A 22221-nucleotide genomic window follows, 5' to 3' on the forward strand; every position below is an offset into this window, starting at 1 on the left:
CCGCTTCAGCGAGTCGGGCCACCGCTGCCTCAGCTCCGAGTCCCGCTGCCTCAGCGAGTCGGGCCACCGCTGCCTCAGCTCCGAGTCCTGCTGCATCAGCTCCGAGTCCCGCTGCCTCAGCTCTGAGTCCCGCCTCCGGGCCGCTGCCGAAAGCTGGAACGCTGCATCAGCGAGTCGGGCCACCGCCGCCTCAGCTCCGAAGTCGGCCAGCCTCGCGTTGTAAGTGCTGGCTGGCTCTGCCTCCGGAGCCTCGAGGTCGGTCGCAGGTTGGAGACCGCCAGCTCCGCCATTAGGCCTCAGCGCAGACGGAGGCAGAGAAGGTGGATACGACAAGAAAAAGTCGCATTCCCCCGAAGGAAGAGACAAAAAAACATGTTTCAGCCCTCCCCCCCATAACACAACCCAACAAACTAAAATTTAGCTAAAACAAGACAAAAAAAACAACAAAATAAAAGTAAAAACAGACGTATTGCAGGCGAGCCGCAGCTGTAATAATAATAATAATAATAATAATAATAATACATTTTATTTATGGGTGCCTTTCAAGAGTCTCAAGGACACCTTACAGAAATTTAGCAAGTAGAGGAAAAACATGCAAGCGGAATGAAATAAATAGTAGAGACATGACTAGTACACAAATTAAAGACAGAATTCAATTCAAAACACAATAGAGGCAATTCAAGCACAGATGAAAAGGGAGGGGGACGTGGGGCTAACCTAACCTGAGTGGTGGGGCTGTACAACAGCGCCGCCACTTCCGGATCTGTTTGCACCCTCCCTCATGAGCACACCTTCTTCCCTCTCTCCATCACCCCGTTCCTTTCCCTTCCTCTTCCACTCATCACCCCCCTCCTACTTCCCTTCCACCCAATGCCCCCCCCCTCTGGTATCACATTCCACTCCTCCATTTCCTTCCTTGTCTGATTCCACAACTGCTCCCTTTTATCCCCATTTCACCTCGCACTCGTGTCACTTGCTCCACCCATCACTTGCTAACCCCTTGCCCCACCCCTTCCCCTCACCAACGTTCTGTCCCTCCATACCCCATCAATCCTGACCTGAAATGGCGTCTGTCCATTTCCCTCCACAGACGCTGCCTGACCCGCTGAGTGTGTCCATCCATCACTGGGTTATTTTGCCAGATGGATCAGGCTACTTACTGGGCGAGTTCCTGCAGTGATGCCACGAACTGAGCTGCTATCTCCGTGTCTTTCGCTCCACAGAGGGACATCAGGATGTGGGCATCGTTGAAGATGAGAATGTGATCCTTGGAGTGATTCGTTGTAACTTTGACAACTTCTTTCCAGCGATCATCAATATTAACACCTGCGGGGAGGGAGTGTTGTCAGCAAGATGAAAGGCATTTTTAAAGTGGAGAATTGTAGGTTCTCGATTAGTACGGGCCTTAAAGGTTATGGGGAGAAGGCAGGAGAATGGGGTTGAGAGGGAAAAGGAGATCAGCCAGGATCGAATGGCATAGCAGACTCGATGGGCTGAGCGGCCTAATTATGTTCCAATCTTACGATTCAACTCGTTCTTTGATTCTCTATTAACATTTCATTACCAGACCCAGTAAAGCTGTTGCATGTGGATCATTATAAAAAAACAAATGCTGAGAGAGTATTCCTTTCTGTAGTCAGTAGCTCCGAATACTAGTTCTCATGTTGGGATTTCCTAAAATCTTGCTATCTTGCCTAACTGTAAAGTTCACCCTCTGACACCATTCACAGCTTCTCCTCAACATCACACCCATGACCTTGCCCTCTTATGCAGAACATAGAAACATAGAAAATAGGTGCAGGAGTAGGCCATTCGGCCCTTCGAGCCTGCACCGCCATTCGATATGATCATGGCTGATCATCCAACTCAGTATCCCATCCATGATCATATCGAATGGCGGTGCAGGCTCGAAACATATGCATCTTTCTCTGGGTGGCAGCTAGTGGCAGGTGAGGTGCCCAAAACACTCAGTGCCAGGGCCCCAGCTATTGACAACGTATGCCAACTATCTGGTCGAGGGAACATCATAGAGCGATATAGCGTGGAAACATGCCCTTTGGCCCAACTTGCCCACACCGACCAACACACCCCTTCTACTCTAGTCCCACCAGCCTGCGTTTGGTCTATGTCCCTCCAAACCTGTCCTATCCATGTACCTGTCCAAATGTTTCATAAAGTCACAAATTACCAGTTGGCAGGAGTGGGGGGGGGGGGGGTACTTGCATTGTGAGTTGGGACAAGAATGGGAAGAGGCTCTAATCTGATTTGGGCAGAGGGCTCGTGCAGTATAACATTCATAAACATGAGCTTATCCCTATTGTTTCTGAAACAGAAAGACAGGTTTTTATATGAATGGCGACAAGGGTAGAAAAGGGGATGCTGTGATGAGCCGTGGCAAAGTGGGCACTGGTTGTCCACCGGATACCTGACACACGGCAACAAGGCACATGGGTATGGTGGAGGGTTAATAGTCCTACAGGCAAGGTTGGAATACTGGATATGATTCACAGGAGGTGGGAAGGGATGAACAGGTTTGATCAAATTTTTTTTCAATTTTGCGTTGTTGATGAGAATAAGAACATACCTTCCATTTGGAGACGAAACAGCATGGAGGATGCATCCACTATATCCAGCATTGCTCCAACCGACAAGCACCTTTTGTAAATCTGCATCAAGAGCATCACGGACAAGGAGTCAGGCAGGGAACGGCGAAGAGACTTGTGCGTGCGTGCGTGTGTCAGTGGCATCTTTGTGGATAACTCTCATCCACTTCCCTATCATTCTGCTAAAGCCCATTCGAGAAACTGGAAAAGTCAGTGAATATGTGAAGAAGGGTCACAATCTGAAACGTCACCTATCCACGCTCTCTGGAGATGCTGCCTGACCCGCTGAGTTACTTCAGCACCTATTGTTTAGTAAACCAACATCTGCAGTCCCTTGTGTCTCCAGTGAATCTATTTGCGGATGACACGAAGCTGGGCGGCAGTGTTAGCTGTGTGGAGGATGCTAGGAGGCTGCAAGGTGACTTGGATAGGCTGGGTGAGTGGGCAAATGCATGGCAGATGCAGTATAATGTGGATAAATGTGAGGTTATCTACTTTGGTGGCAAAAACAGGAAAGTAGACTATTATCTGAATGGTGGCCGATTAGGAAAGGGGGAGATGCAACGAGACCTGGGTGTCATGGTACATCAGTCATTAAAAGTAGGCATGCAGGTGCAGCAGGCAGTGAAGGCGAATGGCATGTTAGCATTCATAGCAAAAGGATTTGAGTATAAGAGCAGGGAGGTTCTACTGCAGTTGTACAGGGTCTTGGTGAGGCCACACCTGGAGTATTGCATACAGTTTTGGTCTCCTAATCTGAGGAAAGACATTCTTGCCATAGAGGGAGTACAGAGAAGGTTCACCAGACTGATTCCTGGGATGTCAGGACTTTCATATGAAGAAAGACTGGATAGACTCGGCTTGTACACGCTAGAATTTAAAAGATTGAGGGGGGATCTTATAGAAACTTACAAAATTCTTAAGGGGTTGGACAGGCTAGATGCAGGAAGATTGTTCCCGATGTTGGGGAAGTCCAGAACAAGGGGTCACAGTTTAAGGATAAGGGGGAAATCTTTTAGGACCGAGATGAGAAAAACATTTTTCACACAGAGAGTGGTGAATCTCTGGAATTCTCTGCCGCAGAAGGTAGTTGAGGCCAGTACATTGGCTATATTTAAGAGGGAGTTAGATGTGGCCCTTGTGGCTAAAGGGATCAGGGGGTATGGAGAGGAGGCAGGTACAGGATACTGAGTTGGATGATCAGCCATGATCATATTGAATGGCGATGCAGGCTCGAAGGGCCGAATGGCCTACTCCTGCACCTATTTACTATGTTTCTATTTAATCTGCTATTATTTCATAACTTTTACGCATATAGAGATTTGGAGCCCTCAAAATAGAGAATGATTGCTCAAGTACTTCAATCCACCTCCACCTTCTCGGTTAATTTTAAGTTTTGGAATCAAACGGACATGCAGGAACTACTTGCATAATCGGCAGCATCAGTGGAAAGAAGCTGGGTCATCACTTCAGATTGCTTTACTTTTTGGGGGCAGTTTTTTCAGGTGATTCTCATCCAAACACAATCTGCGAAATGCCGAATGAGGAACAGCTTTGGAGTCAGTGTGGAAATCAAACGTTGCAACAATCGTCAGTTGAATTAAAAAAAAAAAAATTCAGAGTGGAAGAAAAGATAAAGGAACCAGTTCAATTGGGACGACGAGGTGGAGGGATGGGGGGGGGGGGGCACATGGGGATGTGTTACCCCCTCTAACCTCTTCCCTGTAGGACCCACCCCAGTGGCAGCACCAAGTACATGCAAACACAAAGCAGGAACACAGAGGGAACCGTCATTCACATAAAATAGCGGAGTCAGGGGATATGGGGAGAAGGCAAGAACGGGGTACTGATTGGGGATGATCAGCCATGATCACATTGAATAGCGGTGCTGGCTCCAAGGGCCGAATGGCCTCCTCCTGCACCTATTGTCCATTGTCTATTGTCATGCCATCTTTTCACGTCAATAACAGGAGAATGAAAATGGCAGACAGGTTGAATTGATCGCTGTTTCCACTGTTAATGGAACAATCCTCCTGAACTCCAGACTGCACACCAACTGCCGAAACATTCAACATTTAGGGTGGATTATTGTCACGTTGTACCGCGGGAGAGAGCCGCGGTTAAACGTTAAATTAAAACGATTCTAAAACCTGTACAACTTGCAAAACAAGCCAGTAATGGAGTATTTTGAGAAACGTTTTTAGTTGATACTCACGTAATCATCGTAGATGGTGAGTGCAGCTTCATATTCCCCCTGCAGGTGGAGCAGATCAATGTTTAATAATAATAATAATAATAATAAATTTTATTTATGGGCGCCTTTCAAGGGTCTCAAGGACACCTTACAAAAATTTTAGCAGGTAGAGGAAAAACATGTAAGGGGAATGAAATAAATAGTAGAGACATGACTAGTACACAAAGTAAAGACAGAATTCAATACAAAACACAATATGAGGCAATTAATGCACAGATGAAAAGGGAGGGGGACGTGGGGCTAAGGATAGGCAGAGGTGAAGAGATGGGTCTTGAGGCGGGACTGGAAGATGGTGAGGGACACGGAATTGCGGATCAGTTGGGGGAGGGAGTTCCAGAGCCTGGGAGCTGCCCTGGAGAAGGCTCTGTCCCCAAAACTGCGGAGGTTGGACTTGTGGATGGAGAGGAGACCGGCTGATCTGTATCTGAGGGACCGTGGAGGTCATGGGCACAACATGAATGAGGTTTTCACAAGAACAAAACGAACAAGAAATAGCAAGAGGAGTCGACCATACATGTGCTTGGGTCTGCTCTGCCGTTCTATCAAACCAAGGCTGATTTCCAATCTCATCCCCGTCGACATCAGCCCACATTATGTGGAGGAGAATAGAGCACATTACTTGCTAACGGAGAGGCGTGGATGGCACTGATGGAGAGGGAATCACTGGAGATATCAGGCTCTCCAAGTGTTGTACAGGGCAGACAAGGCGCATGTTTTCTTTGTTTTTTTTTTAAATTGGTTTTTTTCCCTTTTTCCTTCCGCCCACAATATTTAATATGAAAAAGAATATGTGATTCTGTTACATACTGTTACATACTGTTTGTAGTTTGTTTGTTTGTCTTTTTGCACAAAGTCCGCGAGCATTGCCACTTTTCATTTCACTGCACATCTCGTATGTGTATGTGACGAATAAACTTGACTTGACTTGATGTAGCTGGCAAATCAGAGTCCATCCCCATGGTTCTCAAAGTCCTGCCGATGCAAACAGGGACGATGACCATGGGCGTGGGCAGGTGGAGGGCTGGAGTGGAGATTTAAGGGCCTGTCCCACTTGGCGACATTTTTGGCGACAGCCTGAAAAGAGATGGTCGGCTCGTGACACAGCGTGACGCATGTAGTGACGTGCGGTGTCTCCCTGTCCAGTGACCTGGGGGGGGGGGGGGGGGGGGGGGGGGGGGGGGTGGCGCGTGTGTGTGTGTGTGTGTGTGTGTCCCTCTTTTTCTGATGAAACAAGCGTTCATACGAAGCAAAAGTCCAAATCTGACCCCTCTCACCCCGAGCACAAACTCTTTGAATCACTTCCCTCTGGAAGGCGACTCCGGACTGTCAAAGCCGCCACATCCAGACATAAAAACAGCTTTTTTCCACGAGTAGAAGCTCTACTCAATAACCAAAAATCTGTAGCCTCCTTTTGCTCTGGTATTTTATTTAATTCACGTGTTTGATTGATAATGTTTTATTATTAATGTTTAATGTGTCATTCCTAACTGTCACTGTATGTGGTTGTCACTTGCGGGCGGAGCATCAGAGCAAATTCCTAGTATGTGAATACTTGGCCAATAAACGTATTCATTAATTCATTCATTCACATACAAACCTTTTCAATGTGGTAGAGGGTCCAGTGCCAGTAATTGTGACAGGCAAGCATGTCAGAGTTCTGTGGATAGATTGAAAAGACAATAACTGATAAACCACGTCCATAAATTAAACCTATTTTCTACCTATTTTTCCAACCATTTGCCACGTGACAGCATAAATGCCACCTGCCGTCTGTGGGAGGATTTAATCTTGAACCAGCACTAATACAATATTGCCACTGTTTTATTTACTTTCAGATTTGAGTGTTATTAGTAATTATATTAACAAGAGAGTCAGGATGTCATGACAATAACATTTTACTAATACAAATGGTGAGGGCTAGCTGCTTAAAATTAGAACATTTTATTCCTGCTTCACTGCAACAGTTGCTGAAAACATCACCAATTGGGTTACAAAGGGAAGCAAGAAGACGACTCTGCAACCTACTTTCCAAAGATAAGACACAATAAGCTGGAGTAACTCAGCGGGTCAGACAGAATCTCTGGAGAAGAGGAATAGGCGACGTTTCGGGTCGAGACGCTTCTTCCGATGGGATGTCTCGACCCTAAACGTTGCCTATTCCTTTTCTCCAGAGATGCTGTCTGACCCGCTGAGTAACTCCAGCTTTTTAGTGTTTAAGAAAGAACTGCAGATGCTGGTAAAATCAAAGGTAGACAAAAATGCTGGGGAAACTCAGGGGGTGAGGCAGCATCTATGGAGGGAAGGAATAGGTGATGTTTCGGGTCGAGACCCTTAAGGGATCTGTAGGAAGGAACTGCAGATGCTGGTTTAACCCAAAGATAGACACAAAAAGCTGGGAGGTAGACAAAAATGCTGGAGAAACTCTCAACCCGAAACGTCGCCTATTTCCTTCGCTCCGTAGATGCTGCCTCACCCGCTGAGTTTCTCCAGCATTTTTTGGCTACCTCCCAGCTTTTTGTGTCTATATTTGGTGTAAACCAGCATCTGCAGTTCCTTCCTACCAATCTCCTTTCCAATGTACATGTTGGGAAGTCTAATCCAGAGGTGCAGTGGCGACAGCTTTTCCCTCAGGAGCTGCCTGACCACTGGGAAGATCAGACAGGTGAAGCAACCAACCCAGAACAGTGCCCAGTTTAAACCCCTCCATTCCCATGGAGAAGTGTACTGACATTTTGGTGCCCTGGTATATATTGATGAGCGGGATCAGGATTCACGTTTTTTTCCCCTCGGCTTTCTAATGCTTACCATCCAGTTCTTCTCCGTCTGCTTCATAAACTTTAGTCCACCCTCCACGTCTGCACGCATCTCGTGTATGTGCGCCATGGAGTGAACAGACCAGGCATCGCCTGGGTTCAAAGCCAAGCTCTTTGAAGGGGAGAAACACACGTTATCCTGGTGGTTTGTTCCCAAAGATGCAGCTCTTGTTTCCACTCAGATCTCGGTAACGGGGTCTGATCAATACACGGTCATGCTTTTCAGCACAAGCCATCAATTTAGACACACAGCACGGAAGCAGGCCCTTCGGCCCACCGAGACCCTGCCGATCAGCGATCTTCCCCGTACACTAATGCCCCTGTCCCACTTAGGAAACCTGAACGGAAACCTCTGGAGACTTTGCGCCCCACCCAAGGTTTCCGTGCGGTTCCCGGAGGTTGCAGGTAGTGGAAGCAGGTAGGGAGGCTGACAAAAACCTCCGGGAACCTCACGGAAACCTTGGGTGGGGCGCAAAGTCTCCAGAGGTTTCCGTTCAGGTTCCCCAAGTAGGACAGGGGCATAACACTATCCTATACACACACACACACACACACACTAGGGACAATTTACACTTTTACCAAAACCAATTAACCTTCAAACCTGTTTAAGAAGGAACTGCAGATGCTGGAAAATCGAAGGTAGACAAAAATGCTGGAGAAACTCAGCAGGTGCAGCAGCATCTATGGAGCGAAGGAAATAGGCAACGTTTCGGCCCGAAATCCGGAAGGGTTTCGGCCCGAAACGTTGCCTATTTCCTTCAGGATTTCGGCCCGAAACGTTGCCCATTTCCTTCGCTCCATAGATGCTGCTGCACCCGCTGAGTTTCTCCAGCATTTTTGGTCTACCTAACCTTCAAACCTGCACGTCTTTGGAATGTGGGAGGAAACTGGAACAACCGGAGACAACCCACATGGTCACACGGGGAGAACGTGCAAACTCCGTACAGACAGCACCCGTAGTCAGGATCGTACCAGAGCCTCTGGCTCTGTGAGGCATCAGCTCTACCACAGTGCCACCGAGTGGCCGACTTTATATCGCATAATCCTAAAGATTTCACCCCACCTAAGGGGGGGCTGCAAGAAGGAGCTACGTTAAGCCCACGTTTAAACTCACTGAGCCACCTCTCCTGTATATCACTACCTGTCGTACGGTCTCCAAGTACCATGAGGGAAGAACAAGCCGGGCAGTTGCACCACAACAGAAACTCACGAGATTTTTAGGACCGAGATGAGAAAAAACATTTTCACACAGAGAGTGGTGAGTCTGTGGAATTCTCTGCCACAGAAAGTAGTTGTGACCGGTTCATTGGATATATTTAAGAGGGAGTTAGCTGTGGCCCTTGTGGCTAAAGGGATCAGGGAGTTGGATGATCAGCAATGATCATATTGAATGGCGGTGCAGGCTCGAAGGGCCGAATGGCCTACTCCTGCACCTATTGTCTATGTTATCACTTACCTCTGTTGCTGTTTTTTCTGCCAGATCATAAAAGTTTGTCTCCACCAATCCAAACGAATACATGCCTTTCAAGTAACTACACAAGGGGAAAGAACACAAATATCTCCAGTTAGTTTGTAGAGATATCTAAAGAATATCTCTAGTTTCTCTCTCCCCTCTTTTCTCCAGAGATGCTCCTGACCCACTGAGTTAAGGGCCTGTCCCACTTGCTGATTTTTTTTCGGTGTCTGCCGGCATCATTGACTGACGTATCAGGTCACCGAAAAACTGGCGGCGTGGTGACGTATTGACGGGCGGTGTTTTTCCAAGAGTCGCAACATTTTTTTGTTTTGTTCAGGTCGCTGGATTTTGAAATGTTCAAAATCTTTTGGCGACAGTGATATGGCGCCGGAAGTCGCCGATAAAAATCGGCAAGTAGACAAGCCTTTTACTCCAGCATTTTGTGTCTACCCCCATGTGTAAACCCCCATCTGCTGTTCCTTCCTACACAAAGAACACAAGGCCATTGATACAGAGCAGTGATGTTTGATTCTGGTGTATGAGCTCTTTAATACATCAGAAATTGATCCCAGCTGTAATCATACCTCAAACTTGGCTTATACTCGCTAGAATTTAGGAGATTGAGGGGGGATCTTATAGAAACGTACAAAATTCTTATGGGGTTGGACAGGCTAGATGCAGGAAGATTGTTCCCGATGTTGGGGAAGTCCAGGACAAGGGGTCACAGCTTAAGGATAAGGGGGAAATCCTTTAGGACCGAGATGAGAAGAAACTTTTTCACACAGAGAGTGGTGAATCTCTGGAACTCTCTGCCACAAAGGGTAGTTGAGGCCAGTTCATTGGCTATATTTAAGAGGGAGTTAGATGTGGCCCTTGTGGCTAAAGGGATCAGGGGGTATGGAGAGAAGGCAGGTACGGGATACTGAGTTGGATGATCAGCCATGATCATATTGAATGGCGGTGCAGGCTCGAAGGGCTGAATGGCCTACTCCTGCACCTATTTTCTATGTATCTATGTAAACATTTCTTACCTCAGATTTGATACGTTTATATTTACAGATATTGCCCAAAAAAACCAAATAATTGAATTTGAAATACAACATTAGGAGATGTCTTTCTATCATTTCCCCTGGTTTAATAACAGCCACAAATGAAAGACAATTAAAAAGATCATGTCTTGGTGTTTCCTGCTGCGGTGACAAATGACTTACCCGTATAGCGGGATTGTTGGGGTCCAGTGTGGAAGGACTCGCGCAATAGAGTCTCTCAGTTGAGGCTGGAATCCCAGATAGAAGTAGGAGTCGTGCGCTAATTTCAACGCCAGCAGATCAGTTGGTTTGTCCAGAAGGATCTGTTCCCAGATATCACATGCTTTTGGAAGAGACCTGAACAAAACATTCAAAAGAATTCCAGTGTGAATCTTGACTGAGCGCTTAAATACATTTGTTGATGTTTTCAAAATGGTAAATGCATTTTTTAACAATTCGCTGAAAATTGGACTTCTTAATTTCCACATCGGCCAGAGATCACGGGACGTGCAGCAGCTGGTACAGCCACTGTCTCACAGCGCCAGAGGCCCAGGTGTGATCCTGGCTTCGAGTGCCGTCTGTGTGGAGTTCGCACGCTCTCCATGAGGATTCCTCCCACATCCCAAAGACGTGCGTGTTTGTCGGTTAATTGCACCCAGAGGAATCCCTCAATACTGACAAAACCAGAAGATGATCCACACAATCCATCACATGTAGAATTAAAGGATCCAACGTGACTCAGTAGAAATGAATCCACAGAATGTGGAATGAACATGAAAGAAAAACACAGGCAATTCTCCATTCCCATGGCTTAAGTTATTTTGTTTTAACCAGTAAACACATTCTGAAAGCATACTTGGAAACATTTTGTTCCAAGAGTAGAACTTCATGCATCAGTGGATATTTTAAAGGCAGAGATAGATAGATTCTTAGGTGGACAAAAGTACTGGAGAAACTCAGTGGGTGCAGCAGCATCAATGGAGCGAAGGAAATAGACAACGTTTCGGGCCGAAACCCTTCTTCAGACTCTTGATTAGATTCTTGATTAGTACAGGTGTCAGAGGTTATGGGGAGAAGGCAGGAGAATGGGGTTATGAAGGAGAGATAGATCAGCCATGACTGAATACGGACGATGGGCTGAATGGCCTAATTCTACTCCCATCACTTATGACCTTATGAGTTATATCATTCATTTAATGATCAATTCCTCTAGTTTGTTGATTGTGCTGACCCTAGTGTTCTGGTAGAGAGTGAAACATTTTAATAAACTAACATAAAGTTGAAAAGTTTTATGTTACTAACATAACTTTAGTTGTGCTTTACAGGGACTAAAAGGCTGACCCGCCCCCCACACAAATATCGATGGTAGAGGCTTGTCATACAAATTTAACCACCGCTTCGATTGGCCTGTGCTAATAAATGTCAGCCATGCACGGAAATAGACTTTCATTTTAAACTAGTAAGTAAGTAAGTTTTATTTATATAGCATGTGCTTTACATATATATAGCAAAGTGCTTTACATAAAATAGATAATAAGTTTCCATACAAACCATAGAAAAGGGTTAAAAAAAATGAATAAAATGGACACAACACATGATAGAGTTCAACACAAACGTCCCCCCCACAGCAGAATCAGATATTTCCACTGTGGGGAAAGGCACCAGAAAGTTAAGTCCTCTTCCTCTGTGAAACACCCGAGGTCGGGGCCCATTTGTGGCCTTGCAGCCAGTCCGATAATTTTCAGGGCCCTCTTGCCGCGAAGATGGAACTCCGGCGTCGGGTGAAACATTCCTCAGCGGCTTGGAAAGTCTGGAGCGGCTGCCTCCTCCCCGGAGACCGGGGCACTCGTAGCCCTCAGGCCGCGCCGGTTGGAGCTCCGACCCCGGCCTACTCGATCCCAGGCTCCGCGGCGCTCCAAATCCAGCGCCGCCCGCGGCCGGACGCCCGCAGCCACAGCTCCGCGATGTTGGGATCGACGGCCACAGCGCTCCGGAGCTTACCGCACGGCGACCCGGTAAGGCATCGCCCGCTCCGTGTTGGTGTCCCAGCGCCGTGCCGCCGCCGCCGAAGCTGTAGTCCCGGCCGGTCCCGACAGGAAACGCCGCTCCACTCTCGATGGTAGGCCGCGAGGACGGGGCGAAGAAGCAGCTCGGAGGGATGCTGCCTCTCCGACCAGGTAGGGGACGAAGAAATAAAGTTTCCCCCTTCCCCACCCACCACATAAAAGACCTCCAACTAACATTTTACTAACAGGACAGGACAGGACTTAAAATTAAAAAAAAGGTGAAGAGACGGACTGCGGGCAGGCTGCCATACACAGACGGTGCCCACTCCTGCACATCCACCATCTACAGGTAAAACAGATCGCAGTAGCTCTTCCTACCCCTTTGCAAACATCTCCAGTGCTCTGACATGTAAACGTTCCCGCTCGGTGACCTCTTGTGTCTTTGAGAGTTCAACCATCCTCTTGATCGAGGCAGCCAGGTCCTTATCCAGCACAACCGACCGCCCTGTGCCAATCAGCTCCAGCCCGTTGATGATGACATGCCCCATCACTGAGAGAGAATAGGAAGGTGAAAAATATTGTATTCAAGACTTTTTCATATAATGAATGAATACGTTTATTGGCCAAGTATTCACATACAAGGAATTTGCCTTGGTGCTCCGCCCGCAAGTACAACATGACATACAGTGACAGTTAGGTATGACATATAAAACATTGTGAATGGCAGTGCTGGCTCGAAGGGCCGAATGGCCTACTCCTGCACCTATTGTCTATGATCTATTATCTATAACTTCTTCACCCAGAGAGTTGTGAATCTGTGGAATTCTCTGCCACAGAAGGCAGTGGAGGCCAATCACTAGATGTTTTCAAGAGAGTTAGATGTATCTTTTGGGGCTAACGGAATCAAGGAATATGGGGGGGGGGGTAAAGCAGGAACGGGCACTGATTTTGGATGATCAGCCATGATCATATTGAATGGCAGTGCTGGCTCGAAGGGCCAAATGGCCTCCTCCTGCATCCTATGTTTCTATCTGCACTTCAGTTTGAGCAGGAACGCAGTTTTGCTCCTTGATGAGTTTCAATATATTTCCAAATCTCTCTCAGCAGCGATTTTCCAAGAGATTTTTTTCCCTGGCTCCCTTTCATCATCTCTTCTTCTTGAACGATAGGTTTGTTATGACTGTAGCAGCCGCTACCATTACTGGATACATGTCTTAAAGAAACCTGGTCTTGATCCCTCCTCTCTCATTAACTACCGCCCAATCTCAAACCTCCCCTTCCTTTCAAAAACCCTGGAGCGTATCGTTGCGTCACAACTTCATTCCCACCTCCTTGCGTATAACCTACTTGAACCCCTCCAATCTGGCTTTCGCCCCCTCCATAGCACAGAAACTGCTCTCCTCAAAGTCCTCAACGACCTCCTCACCTCTGCTGACACTGGTTCCCTCAACATCCTCATCCTCCTCGACCTGAGCGCAGCCTTCGATACAGTGAACCATAACATCCTGCTCACCAGACTCAAGGACCTCGGCATTGAAGGCTCTGCACTCAGCTGGCTCCGTTCCTACCTTTCCAACAGATCCCACTTCATCTCTCTCCACAACCACACCTCTGCTACAGCCGCAGTCACTCAAGGCGTTCCCCAAGGCTCCGTACTCGGCCCCCTCCTCTTCATCATCTACATCCTCCCCCTTGGTCAGATACTCCGCCACTTCAATCTGGACTTCCACTGTTACGCTGATGACACCCAGATTTACCTTGGCACCAAATCCCCCCACAACCCCCCCCTCTCCCATATCAACTCCTGTTTGTCAGCAATAAAAACCTGGATGCAACATAATTTCCTCAAACTCAACAGCGATAAGACAGAATTTCTCCTCATAGGCTCCAAAGCCACACTTAGCAAAATCAATAACCCCACTCTCACCATCGACGGCACCACTGTCTCCCCATCTCCCCAGGCCCGCAACCTTGGCGTGATCTTTGATTCCACCCTCTCCCTTGAGCCTCACATCCGCCATGTCATTAAAACCTCCTTCTTTCATCTCCGCAACATCGCCAAACTCAGACCCTCTCTCACACCGCCTGCTGCTGAAAGACTCATCCATGCCTTCATCTCCTCCCGACTGGACTATTGCAACTCACTTCTCCTTGGCATCAGCTCCACCTACATCAACCGACTCCAACTGGTCCAGAACGCAGCCGCCCGACTCATCACCCACACCAAATCCTGGCATCACATCACTCCAGTCCTCAAAAAACTTCACTGGCTTCCCATCTCCCACCGGATCACCTACAAAATCCTGGTCCTCACCTACAAAGCCCTCCACCATCTGGCCCCCACATATCTCATTGACCTCCTCTCCCCCTACCAACCCTCACGGTCCCTCAGATCCACATCAGCCGGTCTCCTCTCCATCCACAAGTCCAACCTCCGCAGTTTTGGGGACAGAGCCTTCTCCAGGGCAGCTCCCAGGCTCTGGAACTCCCTCCCCCAACTGATCCGCAATTCCGTGTCCCTCCCCATCTTCCAGTCCCGCCTCAAGACCCATCTCTTCACCTCTGCCTATCCTTAGCCCCACGTCCCCGTCCCTTTTCATCTGTGCATTAATTGCCTCATGCTGTGTTTTGTATTGAATTCTGTCTTTACTTTGTGTACTAGTCATGTCTCTACTATTTATTTCATTCCCCTTACATGTTTTTCCTATACATGCTCAATTTTTGTAAGGTGTCCTTGAGACTCTTGAAAGGCGCCCATAAATAAAATGTATTATTATTATGTCCAGACCCACCCAGTTTTTGTGACATTCAGATTATAAAATTATCCCATCAAGTTTACTTTTAATTTAAAGTATTCGTTCAGGCGAACAATCTTGCTCAGGTGGACGGAACCTACCCCGCCCACTCATACACAATGGCTGACAGATATTATGTCCTGCCTAAAGCTCGAGAAAATCAGGTACTCACATCAACATTCAAATGGAAGGTTTCAGAAAGCATGTAGACCTTTTTTAAATGCATTCCAGACTTTATAAATGCTTGATCATCAAGCACAGTTGAACAGCTTAACAGTCTACCCATTCATTTATCGTGGATTATTGTTGTGACAGGCTGATATTTGCTTATGCTCACTGGCAGTGACTGGGGAGGGGATTATTTTTGGTATCTCATTTTTCTTTTATTGTTGTTGTCTTGTTACATGTTAGCATAAGTTGTTTTTTATTTATTCTTTTCGTACACTCTGTCTGTAACAAATAGACAACTTTGCACTTTGTTTCACCAGACTGATTCCTGGGATGTCAGGACTTTCATATGAAGAAAGACTGGATAGACTCGGCTTGTACTCGCTAGAATTTAGAAGATTGAGGGGGGATCTTATAGAAACTTACAAAATTCTTAAGGGGTTGGACAGGCTAGATGCAGGAAGATTGTTCCCGATTTTGGGGAAGTCCAGAACAAGGGGTCACAGTTTAAGGATAAGGGGGAAATCTTTTAGGACCGAGATGAAGAAAACATTTTTCACACAGAGAGTGGCGAATCTCTGGAATTCTCTGCCGCAGAAGGTAGTTCATTGGCTATATTTAAGAGGGAGTTAGATGTGGCCCTTGTGGCTAAAGGGATCAGGGGGTATGGAGAGAAGGCAGGTACAGGATACTGAGTTGGATGATCAGCCATGATCATAATGAATGGCGGTGCAGGCTCGAAGGGCCGAATGGCCTCTACTCCTGCACCTATTTTCTATGTTTCTATGTTATGTCCTGAAAACTAAATAAAAAAGATTTTTTTTTTTAATTTTTAAATTTTCGTTTCACTGCTTCAATCTCACAATATATGTTTGAACTTCAACTGATAAATAGACTGCCTACTCACCAAAGTCTGGATCAGCGGCCTTTAGCCGAGACTGACAACCCTCAATCCCTCCGAGACTTGCATCGTTGGTCCAACTGATCCACTGTGGAATAAGCAGTGAAACATTCTTTTTGTGTGAAGCAAGAGAATAACCGGTGGAATTGACCCCTTTTTGTTCAGCATTGACTAACTTCAGACACCAAATTCAAGTTACATTTATTGTCACATGCACCAATTGGTACAGTGAGATCCGACTGACCATACAGGGAAAACCAGGGAATTACTCATTATTTCTTATTCAATTCTTCTTCGGAGCTTATGTCAGAAAACATTCCCAATGACTGCCTTGAATGGATTGAGGCTCTCTGCAAGAAATTGCAGTGAATTGTGGACGCAGCCCAGACCATCACACAAAACCAGCCTCCCTTCTATTGACTCCATTTATACCCCTCGCTGCCTCGGCAAGGCCAGCAGCATAATCAAGGACGAGTCGCACCCTCTCCTCCCCTCTCCCATCAGGCAAAAGGTACAGAAGTGTGTAAACGCACACCTCCAGATTCACGGACAGTTTCCTCCCAGCTGTTATCAGGCAACCGATTCATCCTACCACCACTAAAGAGCAGTGCTGAACTACTATCTACCTCTTTGGTGACCCTCGGACTATCCTTGATCGGACTTTGCTGGCTTTACCTTGCACTAAATGGAAAGACAATACATGATGCATTTGTAGAATCTGGAGGATTGGGGCTTTTCCAAATCCTTCTTTTACCTGTTCTATCATTACTATCATAGGCACTGGCCATTTTGGCCGTATATTCCTAAACCAATGATTCAATAAACGGAGTCATCACTAGGCATTTTAATTAAAAATAATGTTTCCATAAAGTTTAAAGCATGAGCCAAATCTTTCTGTACATAAATACTTCATAAGATGAACTACCTTGGTAAACCTTTGCCATCTTAATTGTGATAATAATGCAATAAAATATCAGGCAGAAAATATTAGTCAATGGATTTAATTAATTTCATTAGAATGAAGCCTTACCTGAGTTAGAAAAGCATCATATAATTTGCAAGCCTCATTGCTGGCTGTGGAGAGGGGAAGTCCTGCATCCTGCCAAGCCTGTGAATAAATGAGAGTGCAGTTTTAAGGGGCTGTCCCACTTTGGAGACCTAATCTGCGAGTTTAGAAGTTTGTCTCGATCTTCAAACTCGCAGCATGGTCGACACGAGGTCCTATGAGGTCGCTGGAACTCTCCTTCATGCTCGAGGGAAGTTCCCGAATACTCGTGGCCTCAGCTGGGTCGCGGATAGATTTTCAGCATGTTTAAAAATTTTCCGCGAGTAAAATTTGGTCGGCATGGTTCGTTTTAACTCGTAGTGCAGTGGAGTGGGGTCGCTATTTAGTTACAGGCATTCGAGGGCAGCCGTAGGCAATCTACCTTCGCTGACTTGATTGGCTCATTGGAGTTTTCAGGACCAAGGAAGACCGACCGGTAAAATGCCCGCTAATCTTTATTATACTTCTTAAAAGTGTCTCCACTCCTTCCCCCCCCCCTTCTCGCTCTCTAAAGGACTTACCGTTAATGTGCAGCCGTTTTACCTTCTTCATCGCGGATGTGAATTTCACACAGCGCTCCCCCGCTTTCCCTGGCCCCCGTCTTTGTGTGTGTGTGTGTGTGTGTGTCTGTGTGTGTGTGTGTGTGTGTGTGTGTGTGTGGTGTGTGTGTGTGCCTGTGTGTGTGTGAGTGTGTTGTGTGTGTGTGTGTCTGTGTGTGTGTCTGTGTGTGTGTCTGTGTGTGTGTGTGTGTGTCTGTGTGTCTGTGTCTGTGGGGGTCGATCGATCGATTCAGCTCGTAGGCGTTCCAGGCGAGTGCCCTCGAGCTTGGTCGAAGACACTCTTCTGGACTCGTGGATTAGGTCGCCCAAGTGGGACAGCCCCTAAAATGCTTCGCTTTTGCTGTGAGGAATGATGTGTCACCGTGCCTGCACAGAGGGCAGCAGATACTGTGTGGGAAGGAACTGCAGATGCTGGTTTACATCGAAGATAAACACAAAATGCTGGAGTAACTCAGCGGCTCAGCATACACTGTCTTGTCCTTTGTTCAATGACAGTATGTTCAAGTGTTTTCACCTGTGAATCTCTATAATACTAAAACTCTTCCTATTGTTTGTGTTTGTGTTTCAATCTACTTTTCCTATCTTCTTCCAAACGCTAGGCCACAGCCTTCACATTTTCACACACCCTACTCACATTTTTCCAGTCGAGGCGATAAACATCTTCCCGTCGTATTCCCACCTGTATTTCCGAACTTCATAATCGGTTAAAGTTTTTAAAAACAGCCTGAAAACTCACCCATTTCGGAATAAAAAAACTAGAGTGACGTCACAATGCACTGGCAAGGCAGGACGGGACACTCCGGGAGGGTGGGCCACTCCAGCACTCGTGTTGACGGCTGCAGTCTACAGCCAGGGCCGGGCCATGTACGAGAACCAGGTCGAGAACCAGGCCCTGGTGCTGCTCTACCACCTGGGTAGGTGCTGGAGCAGGGAGTGGGAGTGGGGGGAGGAGGATGAGGGAAATGAGGAGGTGGGAGGTGGGATGGGGAATGGGGTGGTAAAGGGAGTTGGGAGGGGGGGGGGTGTGGCGGAGGGAGATGCACCCCCCCTATCTATCCTCACTCCCACCTTCTCCACCCCCACCCTCTCTCTCTCTCTACCCCCTCCCTCCCTCCCTCGCCCACTCCCTCTCTACCCTCCCTCCCCCACTCTACCTCCCTCCCTTTCCCTCTGCCCCCCTCCCACTCTGCCCCCCTCCCACTCTGCCCCTTCTCTCTACCCGCCCTCTCTACTCCCCCTCACTCTCTACCCCCTCTTCCCCTCTCCCCCTCTCCCCCCTGCCCCCCCTCCCTCTCTAGAGATTGAAGAGGGAGGGTGAAGAGGAGGAGCGGCTTACGTTGGGGGAACGTTGGTGGAGTCTGCACTTGGTCTAGTTACAATCTTCTTCTTGCGTGTGGCGTGCACAGCCTAAAGTTGTTGGACAACTTGTTCTATTTGATCTTCTGTAACTTCCCTAGTTACAATTAAAACACCAAGTACTTGTGCTAGAACACCAGGATAAGTGCTCAACCGTGAAAACCAAGCCCAAAGCACTATCTAAACTGATTATACTAACTTATGTTAAGGACAATAACTAACTCAATATGCAATATGCAATAACTAAATCAACAAAGCAAGTAGATCATATGGGTAATCAAGTGGGCACCTCCCTTCGCTGGTGTTTCATTGAATTCCTTGGGAAGGCTCAACAGTTAGTTGTGGGGTCCCAGAACCACCCCCCTCAAGACCTGCTCTCACCACCTATGCTACCTGTCGTGTGTGTGTGTGAGACCCATTGAGCTCCTTATTTAAATGCTGATGTTTATCTCTGTCTTAGCTGAGTCACGGATTACGCTCCCATGCTGAGCCTTGTCCACTTGTTCAGGATTGACCTTGTCCTCTTGTCTAAACGCCTTTCCGAGTTTCACTTCCGTGGCTTCTCTGTGCTAGGGTCTACCCTTCTCTCTTACAGATGAGGATTTACTGATGTGGAACTAAAGCTTGGATTTGTTTGATACCTGTAAATTAAAGATTCCCGTTGACGTACAAGCATCTGACCATGTTTCTAAAACACTATAAAAGATGCCGTATGTCTTCATTCATTAGAGTGGTAGCTCAGGAGAGTCAAGTGTCTGTTGCATACTTGACTCTGTATCCCCAACATTCTCGCCGGCTGATGATCAGTAAAGCTTGAGTTGGTTTACCTAACGCATTGCGAGTTGTCGGTTTTTTAGAAGTGAACCTTAACACTCCCGATAGCTCAGGCCTTCGAATCCTGGCAACATCCTTGTAAATCGTCTCTGCAGTCTTTCTAGTTCAGACAAAATTTGTGGAGGAACAAAAATGTAGCACTGGTCAGGCCACATTTAGAGTACTGTGAGCAAATTTGGGCCACATATCTGAGGAAGGATGTGCTGGCTCTGGAGAGGGTCTAGAGGACGTTTACAAGAATGATTCCAGGAATGAATGGGTTAGCATATGATGAGCGTTTGACAGCCCTGGGCCTGTACTCGCTGGAGTTTAGAAGGTCGAGGGGGGGGGACCTCATTGAAACTTACAGAATAATGAAAGGCATAGATGGAGTGGATGTGGAGAGGATGTTTCCACTGGTGGGAGAGTCTGGGACCAGAGGTCATAACCTCAGAATTAAAGGGCACTTTTTAGAAAGGCGAGGAGGAACTTCTTTAGTCAGAGGTTGTAGTTAATCTGTGGAACTCATTGTCACAGAGGGCTGTGAAGGCCAAATCAGATCTAATTTGTGATTGCAGCTACGAAGACAGATGTGTACAGCAATTCGTTCTTCCCCCACACAATTAAAGCATGGAATAATCTCCACCCAACTATAGTTACCCAACCAGATGCAACTAAATTGAAGGTAGCTCTTTTTTCCCAATAACCCTTTCTGGCTTAAGCCCTCCCTTCACCTCCAGTTTAAATTCCATTTGGAATATTTTGGAGGACCAAGAACCCAAGAAGAAGAAGAGATAGACAAATTCTTGATTAGAACAGGTGTCAAGGGTTATGGGGAGAAGGCAGGAAAATGGGATTAGGAGGCAGAGATCAGCCATGACTAAATGGCAGAGTTGACTCGATGGGCCGAATGGCCTAATTCTACTCCTATCCCTCGTGAACGGCAACTTGCCCCATCAACGACTTGTGTGCAGTCTGTGGATGAAAGCCAGCACAACTTGCAGTTGGTAGAACATGATGTACCTTTGGCAACCAGTTAGCTTGCCAACGGAATATTTGGCATAAAACATGACTGAGTTTCAGCAGCAGTTTGTTACGTTTTGCTTCATATCATTACTCTGCAATACAATAATACTTTAATAGCCAAGTATGTTTTGCAACATACGAGGAATTTCATTTGCCACGCCAGTCATACAAATAAAAAGCAACGGAACACACAAAACACATTTTAGCATAAACATCAGCCGCAGTGAGTGACACCTCCACATTCCTCACTGTGATTGAAGGCGAAAAAAAGTCCAATCTCTTCCCTTCTTTGCCCCAGAAGATCCCCACATCTGAAATATCTCCTTTCTGCAATCTGCCAACAACTTTTAGCGGTGATTGTGGGAAATGGAGCACCTATCCAGTCAGAAACAATATGCTAGCTCAGGACTGCACTTGCCAACAAAATAGAGAGAGTACAGAGGAGATTTACTAGAATGTTGCCTGGGTTTCAGCACCTAAGTTACAGAGAAAGGTTGAACAAGATAGGTCTTTATTCTTTGGAGCGCAGAAGGTTAAGGGGGGACTTGATAGAGGTCTTTAAAATGATGAGAGGGATAGACAGAGTTGACGTGGATAAACTTTTTCCATTGAGAGTAGGGAAGATTCAAACAAGAGGACATGACTTGAGAATTAAGGGACAAAAGTTTAGGGGTAACATGAGGGGGAACTTCTTTACTCAGAGAGTGGTAGCTGTGTGGAATGAGCTTCCAGTGGAGGTGGTGGAGGCAGGTTCGATTTTATCATTTAAAAATAAATTGGATAGGTATATGGACGGGAAAGGAATGGTGGGTTACGGTCTGAGTGCAGGTAGATGGGACTAGGGGAGAATAAGTGTTGGCACGGACTAGATGGGCCGAGATGGCCTGTTTCCGTGCTGTAATTGGTATATGGTAAGAATCGACCCACACAAGAAAAAAAATACTTTTGCTCTGGAACATGACGGAAACTAAAGATTTTAAATGGAAATAAAAGAATTTAATATTATTGAAGGCCAAGCTGAGAAAAGTCTGCAGGTCCCGCTGAGTTGCTCCAGGTTTTTGTGTCTGTCTATCTTCAGAAAAATACACATTTGGTTTAATAACCGAGTTATTTTGTTGACTGCAGGACAGCCATTTTTAACGTGATTCGTTTTCTGCACCGCTCCTGCAAAGCAACTCCGCTCCAGGGATTTAAATTGAGTTGAAAGATAATTATTTGTCCCTTTTACCTTGCAATCCCTGAGACTGGAGCGCTGCATTCTCTGTCGCTTTAGCGAACTTCTGCAACTTTCCGCTGGGAATCTAATCTTTGCTGTGAGTTGTTGCTGCTGCTGCAAATCAGATCATGTCCGCATTTAAAGTCCGCAAACACATCCTTGCCACTGGTTGGTGCTGTTT

General features: G+C 46.7%; 1 protein-coding gene across 3 annotated transcripts in view; it reads right to left on the reverse strand.

The window, feature by feature from the left end:
• The window catches only part of ttc38 (tetratricopeptide repeat domain 38), a 105526-nt gene that overhangs the window by 4191 nt on the left and 79114 nt on the right, over positions 1–22221 (reverse strand). For 2 of the 3 annotated variants that reach the window (XM_033037502.1, XM_033037503.1), the window contains exons 2-12: positions 22053–22215; positions 17055–17132; positions 16031–16112; positions 12539–12710; positions 10338–10511; positions 9127–9202; positions 7663–7782; positions 6455–6514; positions 4819–4857; positions 2585–2666; positions 1161–1326 (exon numbers count right to left, since the gene is read on the reverse strand). In XM_033037502.1, coding sequence (XP_032893393.1) covers positions 1161–1326; positions 2585–2666; positions 4819–4857; positions 6455–6514; positions 7663–7782; positions 9127–9202; positions 10338–10511; positions 12539–12710; positions 16031–16112; positions 17055–17132; positions 22053–22082 — 1079 coding nt within the window. In that variant the 5' untranslated portion in view covers positions 22083–22215. Of the gene's footprint in view, positions 1–1160; positions 1327–2584; positions 2667–4818; positions 4858–6454; positions 6515–7662; positions 7783–9126; positions 9203–10337; positions 10512–12538; positions 12711–16030; positions 16113–17054; positions 17133–22052; positions 22216–22221 lie in introns of those variants that run through there. The other variant, XM_033037504.1, reaches the window with a different exon arrangement.

This window comes from Amblyraja radiata, chromosome 19 (assembly GCF_010909765.2).
Source record: "Amblyraja radiata isolate CabotCenter1 chromosome 19, sAmbRad1.1.pri, whole genome shotgun sequence".
Taxonomy (NCBI): Eukaryota; Metazoa; Chordata; class Chondrichthyes; order Rajiformes; family Rajidae; genus Amblyraja; species Amblyraja radiata.